The following is a 12,873-nucleotide window of genomic DNA, read 5'->3' on the forward strand; positions in this document are numbered from 1 at the left end:
TTTGTATTGTGCTCGGGAACTCGAAGTAAGAGTTGTGGGCACTTCGATTGCAACGGTAGATAGAACATCAAAAGGTATTTCCTTCTATCCCTCTTTATATGAAATAACGATTAACGGATCTTGGGTTAATGGAAAAATGTTAAAATTTTTATATTTCCGCTGCCAAACGTTTGCCTATTTTCCTTCAATCATTCCAGCTCTATTTCAAGCATATTTTTTTTTGTGCAATTACAACATCCCAAATTAAATTTTTATTTTCAAAGAGTCCAAATCGCTCCAAACAAATCTAGGATTCCTGCAGTCTCTGAACCCTAAATTTTGCCATTTTTATACCCGGTTTTGCTGGAATTTTCTTAAATTCTCATTTCTAAACTCAATTGTTGATCTCTCAACATCAATACGACACAATTTCGCTCCTCGGGTTCACGATTCACTTCAACAATCAAGACCTCAAACCAAGTTTGTTCGTTTAATGTTAATTCGCATATATTCATTGTTGTTATTCCTCTTAGCTACAATTCCAATTCCGCAATTTCCATTCCAAATACGCAGTTTAATTACGTGAATTATGTGATTCATTGTAATTATTGCTTTATTTTCACTTTGTAAGCAAAAACATTACAAAAAATCAAACAAAAACAACAAAAGAAAATTAAAAAATCTCTATGTGTAGATTTTTTTAAGTTTTTTCGTGAATGATTATCGATTAGTAAAGTTTCTATAAGGCACAAAGGACCCAAAATGGACTTATCAATCCTTGAATCTGTTGTCAATCGTTCTGTTAGAGGTTGCGTCTTTAGGCGCAATATATTTCATTAAATTCATTTAATAATTGGGAATTAAACTTTTATGTCACGCCCACAATTTTTTCCCTTCCCACACGCGTCAAGGTTGAAATTAGAATATTTCGAAAATATCGCTAATACTTTCATATTTCGTAAGCAACTGTAAATTTATCCATTTCTAATAAATAATTGAAATTAACATATATGAAATTTGATCTCTTATCATCATAGTATATAACCGATTATGATAATCACCGACCATCATCATCGTAAGACCAACTACATATCTAAATTAGGTATAGAAATAACTTGCATTAATGTACAAAATAGTAGTACATATCCTTTCATTTGGTCGGTCCATATCTTTGTATATAGCAAGCCAAAAATGGAGCACAAAAACACTAAAGTAGAAACCAAACATATTGAGATGAGTTGTCAACCTCCTAGAAAGAAAGTTATCACTTAAGGGTTTTTTTTTTCAAGAATTGGAGTTTTAAAATGAAGAATGCCCTAAAATTCAAGAGCCTATATATAATTATACGAGACGTGGAAATTGATACCACACACGTAAATGAAAATGTATATGAGTGATCCATTCATTAGAAATTGATGCGTCTTTATTGCTATTATTTAAAGCAAAAAACTTTCAGATTTTCTTTATTTCCTTCAAATGCGATGTCTATCTATTTCGAATAAGGAAAGAATCATACTTATAAGTAGATCATTTGGAACATTCTTTCCTCAATGAATTCATGTAATGAACAATTAATCTTACTGAATTAATTCACGTTAATAACAATTAAATTTACAGAATTAATAATAAACTTTAATTCTATTCAATTCCATTAATGAGATTTAATTCTCTAATAATCATTATTCAGAATTAAAATGATTTCTTACCATTTAGAATGTCTTACTCCTCACTCTACACAACAATTCCATGTGATTCACTTTGAACTTTAATTTCTCATTCATTGTTTATCTGTCATGAAGTAGAATATAGAGACATTTACTTGTTATTCAAAATTTCATTTCTCTGTTTTCTTTCGCTACAAACTTACAATTACATTAATTTACTTAATTGTAAAATTTGTCGTTCAATTATATCATTAATTTAATACGGCATTTAGTTTATAAATTATACATTTTTATATAGGTTGACACATCATAAAAAAAAATCCTATGTATCTACGTGTGTCTTAGATATACTATTCGTTTTGGCTATTATAATATTTATATTTATTTATAATTTATAATACATTGTTAAATTTACAAATTGAGGTGTTATGAGAAATATATTTATATAAATAAATATATAACAAAATGAAAAACTATGAAAAGCCATGAACAGAAATAAAAGGAACTAAATATAGTTAAATAATATAAAAATAAATAAAGAGAAAAATAGAAGAATTGTAGAAATTAGATTAGTGTGTGATATTATGGGGTTTGAGGTATACCACTATTCTTCACAAATTAATAATAACCACCACTTATTTTCATGGCCATGACTGTTTCTCACTTTCCACATTGTGGTTAATTAGGACAAAACCAAAATAACATTTATTTCCAATTTTATTAATTTCTCAATTTTTTTCTATTTTAATTTTATTTATGGAAAATTATGATTCCTCAAAACTCTCCCTATCTTAAAAAATTTACAAACTAAAAATTATTCAAAAAAGTTCTTCCTCTTTCTTTCTTTCTTTCTATTTTCATTTCAACCCAACAATGAAGGATTTCTTTGGCTGCTCCAATTCTTGATTTTCTTTCTTTTTTTTTCCAATATTCTGGTTCGTCTTGCAATTGGGTCATCAAGATCTTGCACATTCATTCTTTCATTTTTCTTTTTTAATATAATATTGCAGTAAATAATTATTTAATCCAAAAAAAATTCTCCATGTTGTATATTAATATATGCATGTTTTGTTTTGTTGGGTTTTTCATATCGGTTGTGGAAGAGGCGAGCCTATACTTGAGAAATTTGAGCGAGAAATATCATTTGAGTTAGCTTTTAGGGCGAGAATACCAAAAGTACTCAATACTAGTGTCGGAGCATATAGTTACAACATATCCACCCTATTGGGGAGGTTGCTTTTGTCTCTTGCCCCGATATCTGAGAGGGAGATTGTTGGAATTTCTCAGACGGGTTCTGGAAGGGGCGGGTGTTTGGTAGATAAATGTGACGGAAAACATCATTTGAGCTATCTTTTAGGATGAGGAGACATATAGTACCAAACATTGTCTCAGATAATATAGATAGAACATCTCCACCTTATTAGGGAGGTTGATGTAACTTTGACCCGATGTGTGAAAGGGAGATTGTTGAATTTTCTCACACTGGTTCGGGAATGGGTAGGTGTTTGGTTAATAAAAACGAGGGATAAACATCATTTGAGCTATCTTTTGGGGTCAAAAGACCAATAGTATCAAAATATATAGCTAGAACATCTCCACCCTATTAGGGAGGTTGCTGTTGTCCCAACCTTGGCCCGATATGTGAGGGGAAGATTGTTGAATCTTCCCAAATTGATTGTGAAATGGGCGGGTTTTTGGTTGATAAATGTGAGAAATAAACCTTAGTTTTTAGTTTGTTTTTCGGTTGACAAGACCCGATAACAAGGTTACAATATCTCCATCCTTATCTCAACCTTTTCGAAGATGTAGGAGAAGGATATTGTTAGGTTTTTACACATCGCGGGTTGAGATGTCACAATATGACCTAACATGTTATAGATATATGCATGTGTTGTTTTTGTATAAATGATATGGAAAATCCTGAAAATGATTATTTAATTTGAAACATGCTAACCACAAATTATAATTTTATATGAATTAACTTTGTTTTTTCTTGTCTAGGATAATTAATTATAATTAATTAAGGGACTTTTCAACATTAATTTAAGGAGTCTTTGCCATGAGGCCTGACTCATCCCAGGTATATATCTATCTCCTAATAATATTATATATTCTCAAGCTTTCATTCTGAATTTTTTTTTAAAATTTTTTGAAGAACTATATCTCACCAGAAGAAGAAATAGAATATGAATCAAATATGAACAAGAGTAGCAGCAAATCATCCAACAATTCAAAGAAGTTAACAGATGAACACCATAGCTACTCAAGATCAATCACTGACAATGTGATTTCAAATCCTTCATTTGATCCAAGGAGGATGGATCCAACAAAGTTACCGGGTCAGGGGGGGCCCACTCCGGCGAAGACACAGCACGGAAGCCGGAGTGACAGCTCAGAGAACTTATCATGTGGACCTATAAAGCCGCATACCGGAGGAGACGGGCGGTGGGATGCTATTAACATGGTGAATGGAAGAGGAGCAATGGGTTTGAGCAATTTTAGGCTTTTAAAAAGACTTGGATATGGAGATATAGGAAGTGTTTATCTTGTTGAATTAAGAGGAACTAATGCACATTTCGCTATGAAAATTATGGATAAAGCTTCTCTTGCTAGTAGAAATAAGTTGCTTAGGGCTCAAACTGAGAGGGAGATTCTTGGTCTTCTTGATCACCCTTTCTTGCCTACCCTTTATTCTTATTTTGAGACTGATAAGTTCTATTGCATAGTTATGGAGTTTTGTAGCGGCGGAAATCTTCATTCCCTTCGCCAACGACAACCCTACAAGTACTTCACCGAGGAAGCTGCAAGGTACGTATGCATGCTTCTCTTTTTTCATTCTCAATTCTCTTTCAACATCACATGTTGGAGAATTTTTTAGAGTGATTATTCGTTTATTAGATAACACTATCGAGATAGATTTCTCTAGTCATATTTAGAGAACAAAATCCGGAATTGAATCTTCTTATTATGCTCGGTTGAACATGATATATAGATCTTATTAATTAGAGCTATCTAACTATTTATTGATGACATGTTTCTCTTTTTTTTTCATTAGTCGGATCTCTCAACTCTCTTCCAACATGACATGTTGGAGAGTTTTGGAGATAGATTGTTTGTTTATTGGATAATTAAATCTCAACTGGTCATTTTAAAATGAAATGTCCACATTTCTCTAGTCATGTTTAGAGAAACAAAATCCGGAATTGAATCTTATTATTGTGCTCCCTCGAACATGATAGATCTTATTAATTAGAGTTATCTAACTAAAGTTATCTTATATTAATCTCTGACACGTTCTTAAATTTTATTGTACAATATGACAGGTTCTTTGCATCAGAAGTACTGTTGGCACTGGAGTATCTGCACATGTTAGGCATTGTTTACCGGGATTTGAAGCCGGAAAATGTACTAGTAAGAGAAGAAGGTCATATAATGCTATCAGATTTCGACCTCTCCCTAAGGTGCTCGGTAAACCCGACACTAGTGAAGTCATCATCGGCCCACGTAAGCAACGGGGGCGGGAATGGAGATAGAGGCATTCTAGAGGACGAATTCGCGGTGCATGGTTGCATGCAACCATCAACATTCTTCCCAAGGATCTTACCAAGCAAGAAGAACCGAAAATCGAAGTCAGATTTCGGAGTGTTTGTAGGAGGAGCACTGCCAGAACTGATGGCAGAACCAACGAACGTAAGATCAATGTCATTCGTGGGGACACACGAGTACCTAGCTCCCGAAATCATTCGAGGAGAAGGGCATGGAAGCGCGGTAGACTGGTGGACATACGGGATATTCTTATACGAACTATTGCACGGAACAACGCCGTTTAAAGGGCAAGGAAATAGGGCAACATTGTTCAATGTTGTAGGACAACCCTTGAGATTTCCTGATACACCACAAGTAAGCTTTGTTGCTAGAGATCTAATAAAAGGGCTCCTAGTGAAAGAACCACAAAAAAGAATTGCTTATAAAAGAGGAGCAACTGAAATCAAACAACATCCATTTTTTGAAGGGGTAAATTGGGCACTTGTCAGAAGTGCATTGCCACCTCATATACCTGAACCTGTTGATTTCTCTCAATATGCAAGCAAAGATCCTTCACCTCCAAATAATAATAACAATAATAACAAAAAAATGGCAGGTGGTCAAGGTGAAAAGCCTAATGGTAGTCCACCTCATCAGGATTCTTCTTATATAGAGTTTGAGTATTTCTAACTTTTTTTTTTCTTTTTTTATAAAATTTATGAAACCCTAATTAATAAAAGGCATATAATTATAATTATATAAGAGTAATTATATGTCTGACAAGAGTTTTGTTCTAATTCATTGATTTTTTTTTATATATAATAGGTGAGGAGAATAATAAGTGTTGTATATGAAAGTATATGTAATATTAACATACATATATTATATATATTTGTTGTTTTTTCATTCAATTTCAGCTCTCTAACTATATATATTTTTTATAGTTTACCAGCTTTTTTTATAAGAAAAAAAAACTATGTATTTTTGTATTTTGTTTTTTATTCAGATATTATTTTATTTGAGATTTATAAGATTTCTAAATGTTATAGATACTATGACGGTGTTTGTTCAGCTTTTCGGACGAGCGTTTAGCGTTTCACTCCAAACCGCAGAAAATATAGCGTTTGGTTAGGTTTATATAACCACAGCATTTAGCATTTTCTCTAGAAACTGCAGCGTTTCACGAAAAGCTCTTATTTTGAGCTTTTCATAAACAGCTGTTTGTAGTTAGTTGTTTTTGACAGAATTATCCTTCTTAAATATGTTTATTCTTTAACATTATTTATATTTCTACAACATAATTACCGGAAAAATAAGGTTTTGTTGCGTTCAATAAATTTTTTATTTTTTTATATAGATTATTTTTATTAATTTGTGTAACATATTTTTTATTTTATAATAGGATAAGGTGCAAAAATACCCCCAACATTTATACCTATGAGCAATTTTACCCTTAACATCTAAAATGATGCAGCCAAAAGCAATTTTACCCATAATATTGACAAGTTTGGTCAATTTGAGAAATAATTTATCAAACTGCATTCTTGGTCATAAATATTGTCATCTACACTTCACATATGCACGATTTTATCATCGTTAGTAACAGATCACAAATATGATTAGACGTGATTTTTTTTAAGAAAATAAAAATATATATATTGTCTTTTGTACGAGTTGGACAAAAAAAATTCTAATATTTCATCGAATTTATAAATATTAATTTTCAATTTTATTCTTAAATCACAAAAAAAATATATGAAATCTCTTTTTTAGAACTACTGGTATGTGCAATTAGTGTATAATAAGAAATAAAATATGTTTTCTAATGATATCTGAAATCGACCCAACTTGCCAATGTTATGGGTAAAATTGCTCTTAGCTACCAGTGTTATGGGTAAAATTGCAGCATTTTAGACATTAAGAGTAAAATTATTCCTAGTTGTAAACGTTATGAGCATTTTTTCACATTTTTTATTTTATAGTTTCATCATTGATTAATTTAAAACATTTCCATTTTAGATATTTTAAATCCGAACAGCAACAGTTCAATATAAGTTTACCAAACACTAGTAATTAAATAGCTAATAACAAACAGCTAACAACAACAGCTAACATCTTACTGCAACGGCAAACAGCTAACAGCAACCGCAACAGCTATTAGCTAACAGCTGAACCAAACAGATACTATATATATTTATTTTGGAAAAAGATATATTGTCATATAGGTATCTATTCACATTTTAAGAAGTTCTACAGCGGATATGATGCAATAGATTCAATTAATGAAAAATGGTATACTAGTAGAAAAAATGTCATTTTCATTACCTTATTTACACTATTTCTTGTAAAAAATGATTCAAATGAAAAATCACATTACTTGCAATGTAAATGCAAAAATAAAGTGTCATCTGCGTTGCACTTTTATAAACGTGTGATGCAATTAAATAATGTTATGAGTTTCGGAAATCTTTTGCATGGACCACTGATTTAATAGAGGATGCAAGTGATTTTTATAATAAGTGCACAATTTGAGACCTATCCAACATCTCTTTTAAAATACATTCCTCATTCATTCTCTTAAACAAATTAGTGCACGATTTGGGACCATCGATATCCACATTCAAGATTTTGTTTCAACTCGTGACGGTTCCATTTTCAAGAGCTTTACTCAATTTTCTTTTTCTGTGTGCACAAATGTGCACATTTTTTTCAAATTGAAATTCTGTCTTATAAATAGTCATGCATAAATGGAGAAAGAATAAAGTTACCGAATACGATAATATAATATGAGATGTGTCGTGGACGAGGTCGCTCTCTTTAAAACGTTCACAGCATCGTCACAAAGGTGATAGTAAGTTGAGACCGAAAGAAAATTGATTCATACCCCGCACACACACAAAACACAATGAAGGACAATGTAAACTTACTAACTGATTCCTATAAGTATGGAAAATTAAAATAAACACCTTACAAAATGAAATTTTAGAATCAAGTAAGACAATTCATAGCAAACAAAACTCAAAAGCTCATTTCATTAATTTATTTTCTGTCCTTAAATTCTGGAATATCAAAGGTAGCTCATACTGTTTCTTTTGAGAGTCATAAACCAAGAATCCATACAGCATAATCATCATTGTGCACAAGACATGATTTCAGCCACAGCTATCAAATGACAAACAACTTATGCAGCAACAATAACAGAAAAGGAAAAATAAAGATGAACGAAACAAACAGTAGATAATCCCACCAGAGAACTTGTATTCTGTCTCGACCCTCAAATTTCCAATCTGCAACATATTCTCCGAAACTTAGCCCCATGAGATGACTTTGGAATTGTCTCTACCATAGTCACCCTCTTCAACATCAGACTTGGAAAAAAAAAACACAGACCATTGGACATAGCTGTACAACTTATCAAATCAGGCACATTCTTAAAACAAAAATATAATCATTCAGCCCAAAAGTGTCTCTTACGAGCAAAAACATCCTATAAAGAGAAGCCCTTATCACGCATTTCACAAATGAGTTCGGATGCGCTTGGCAGATTGTTTTGCTGGAGAAATCCATGAATAATGATATTATAACAGCAACTATTAGGTGAGATGCCATTCTCTTCCATTCTTCTGAAGACTTTGTATGCTTTATTCAAGAAACCTGCTCTGCTTAGTCCACCAATTATTATAGTCATTGTGAAGATATCGGGCTGCAATCCATCAGTAGAAAGCCTTGAAATCAAGTCTGTTGCATCTTTGAACCTTCCACCTTTGAACAACCCATCAATTAAGGTATTATATATGAATATACCAGGTTTCACCTTGCTCATTTCCATTTCATGAAACAGGTCCAGTGCAACATCAAGATTTCCACATTTACAAAAGCCATCTATCAAAGCTGAGTAAGTTAGTATATTTGGAGGACAATGCCTTGCACGCACGTATTTGAAAAGTTTTAGAGCTTTCCAAGGGTACCTTGCATAGCATAAGCCATGGATAAGTGAACTACATGTATAATTGTCCGGAACTAAACCTTTATGAAGCATTTCTTCAAAAAGTTCCAGTGCAGCATCTGTCCTTTTACACTTACAATACCTACTAATCAAGATGCTATAAGTATAGACATTAGGTCTACGGTTCTTATAAAATCATCACATGAAATACTTTGTTTGCTCTATACATTTGCTCATGTAAACCATACACATCTATTAATGAACTATAAATAACACCACTAGGCTGTATGCCCCTCAGAATCATCGTGCTAACCATACATTGAGCTTGCACTATCATTCCTTTTTTACAAAGTTGATCAATCAATATGTTAAAAGTAACTACATTCGGAGCTATATTCCTATTTAACATATCACTGAACAACACCAAAGCCTCTTCCCACTTGCTAATACAGCACAGACCATGAATCAAAGAACTATAAGTGATAGCATCAGGCAAAATACCTTGACTAGTAATATTCATGAAGAGGTCAAATGCTTCTGTAACTAAGTTATGCTTGCAAAGGCCATCAATTATAGCAGTATATGTGACTACATCAGGCTTGCAGTCTCTCTCAGCCATTCTCTCGACTAAACAAATTGCAGCATACATGTTTCCAATTTTGCAGAGCCCATTTACAATCACAGTGTAAGTATAGACGTTAGGTTGATAACCTAAAACAGTTACCTTATCAAACAAAGCAATTGCATCATCAATTTTACCATCTCTGCATAATCCATTGATCAAAGTATTAAAGGTTACAACATTAGGCTGAAAACCAAGCTTGAGAGCTTTGGCCAACACAGAGAACCCAAAATCAACACGCTCTAAACGGCAAAAGCAATCAATTAGGATGTTAAAAGTATAAAGACCAGGCTTAATTCTCACCAATTCCATCTGCTTCAACAAGAAAATGGCAGTCTGAAAATCTTTCACTCTAACGAGTGCAGACACCAATTTGTTGAATTCAATGACAGGAGGTCGGGGCCTCATACGAAGAAGCTGATAAAAGAAAGAGACGACTCCATCGGAGGCAGCGGTTGATTTTGGGTAAAGAGAATCGAAAATCTCACGAAATGGAGACTGAGTAAGAGCTTGAGCTGAAGAAGAAGAAGAAGTATGGAAAGGAGAAATAGAACCCAAAATGTGATGAGATGAAGAATGAGCGAAAGTAGAGGAAAGAAGGCGGAGTCTGAAAGTGGAAGTGAGCATGGTGGAGGAGTTGATCTGAGACTGAAGGATGGATGGATTTGGGCAACGGCGGCAATTTTCAAATTTAATTTATAAAGAGGCAGAGAAGATGTGTTAAAGCTAATAAAACATACTTTTGGAAATCTCCGAACTTGTTAAAATGTTAGTTAAACAATGCCAACTGCGTGTGACATAAATAATGGGTGTTGTTAAACCCAGCTCCAATTTCCCACCCCTAGTCCCGTGAAAGGACGATGGGTTTTGGGGTGGAAAAATCTATTTTTTTTGCTCTCTCGACACGCGGGCGTATAAGTATCACGCCTCACCGTCTCGTCGGGCGTGTGTCTATCACGCCTCACCGTGTGGCCGGGCGTGACAGCCCCACGCCTCACCATGTGGTCGGACGTGGGACTATCACGTCCGACCACACGGTGTGGCATGGGGCTGTCACGCCCGACCACACGGTGAGGCGTGATAGACACACGCCCGTGTGTCGAGAGAGAAAAAAAAATAGCTTTTGTATCTCGTAAATAGACCGTTAAACCCGTAAATAGGCCGTTAAGTCCGTAACTACATAAATGTACTTAACAAATAAAATTTAAAAACATAAAAATTAAAATAAACATTAATAAACATAAACATTTATAAACGTAAAAGAGTAAATTTAATATCTACAACAAAAAGTGTTTAAATGTATGAATGTCTACAACAAAAAATCAGTTCGCCCGACGCCACGCATCCATAAACTGATCCATCCCCCTCTTAATGCGTGGAACATCCTCGCAGATCGGTGGGTAGCCGATAGTTGAGTGACACGCCACAACCAGCTAACCCACTGCAAAAAAAAATTAATAAATAAATAATAAAAATTAAACACATATAAACTAATACTAAATAATAACATTAAATAATAATAAACTTACAAATTCGCTGTTGGCGAGCATGCTGTACCGGTCCAGCCTGTGGTGCATGAAGGAGATGGGGATGCGAATATCGCCTATACCAGTCCATATAAGCAGCATCACAAGCAGTGGGATCGTATCCAACTGGTCGGCATCTGCCCCGATCAATGGACCGAGCCCGTGGAAATCTCCGCCAAGTATCCTCAACTGTGACTAAGGAATGCGTGAGCTTATACGCTATAGATCTCCATGGTCGTACTGCTTTATCAGGTCTAATACGCTCAGCTGGGATAGTCTGAGTATATCCGACCTGTCGCAGCGCTCGATCGGGCATATACGGCTCGACGATGTCTCTACACCGTATCCAACCGACGTATGACACTCGAAGCCGATCATCATCGGGGACAGGACCATAAGGCAACCACGTCACCTAAACAAAAATAATAGTCAATAAAAAATAATAATATACTATAAATAATACTTACATTAATTCTAAAATTTTATAAAATACCTCTGCCGCCGTCATACGGTCCAGCTGCCCGCGTATGGTATCTAGTCGGGTGGTCATCTTGCCTGGTACCCCCGACCTCCCATCTGAGTGCACGGGCATGGTCAGCTGGGATCGAGTGAGCTCCTCTATGCGGCCGGAACACCGGAAAATACTCGTATATCATGCCTGCAGTAGGGTCAAACATCCGTAAATACCTGAACAGTCTCCTCTGCTCGCTATCCCCAGCTGCCGGTACAACATGGCTAGTGTAGCAGACCCCCATGATAGTCCAGCTGCCCCGCTGACACCGCCGTAAACCTCAGCAAGATGGGCCGGTCTAATCCTATCTCCACTCTTGTCAACAAACAGAGTGGATCCAAGCATAAGCCACATCCTATCTCCACTAAATTATAATAATATACTAAAATATACTAAAATTATAATAAATTATACTAAAATTATACTAAATTATACTAATAATACTAATATATACTAAAAATACTAAATTATACTAAATTATAATAATATACTAAAATTATAATAAATTATACTAAAATTATACTAAATTATACTAATAATACTAATATATACTAAAAATACTAAATTATGCTAAATTATACTAATATACTAAAATTATAATAAATTATACTAAAATTATACTAAATTACTAAAAAATACATGTACTCGCAAAACGACCTCCTACGCGCTGGGTCGGCTGTCTCCCCGGGGTCGGCTGCTCATCGCTCTCCTCAACCTCGCGATCATGTGCAACTGCAGACTGTCGCACTACCCAAGCTACCACATCTAGGGTGTCCTGAAAACCATCGCTATCAGGCTCTCTATCATCATAATCGGTCGCCCCCTCCGATCCATCAATATCGGGCTGCTGCACAATCGATCCCCTCCTCAACTGGTCCGTCGCAGCCCCTCTCCGTCTACGACCGGAAATATCAATACCACGTAATCTCGTATGTCGTGGTGTATCATCCTCGCCGTCCATATCTAGACGACGAGCAGATGACGGGATGGATTTCCCACCCCTAGTAGGCCGCTCCGTCTACATAAAAAATTACACTAAATTAAGAAAATTCTACTAAAATACTACTAAATTAATAAAATTGTAAATATACTATAATTAT

At 34.6% G+C, this 12,873-nt stretch overlaps 1 protein-coding gene across 1 annotated transcript; it reads left to right on the plus strand.

Moving 5' to 3' along the window:
• The first annotated feature begins 3,702 nt into the window (after positions 1–3,702).
• Positions 3,703–5,858, plus strand: LOC136207400 (serine/threonine-protein kinase AGC1-7). The gene is made up of 3 exons (XM_065998663.1): positions 3,703–3,723; positions 3,799–4,451; positions 4,967–5,858. The coding sequence occupies exons 1-3, from the start codon at positions 3,703–3,705 to the stop codon at positions 5,856–5,858; spliced, it is 1,566 nt and encodes a 521-aa protein (XP_065854735.1).
• Positions 5,859–12,873: the final 7,015 nt, after the last annotated feature.

This window comes from Euphorbia lathyris, chromosome 9 (genome assembly GCF_963576675.1).
Source record: "Euphorbia lathyris chromosome 9, ddEupLath1.1, whole genome shotgun sequence".
NCBI classification, from domain to species: domain Eukaryota; kingdom Viridiplantae; phylum Streptophyta; class Magnoliopsida; order Malpighiales; family Euphorbiaceae; genus Euphorbia; species Euphorbia lathyris.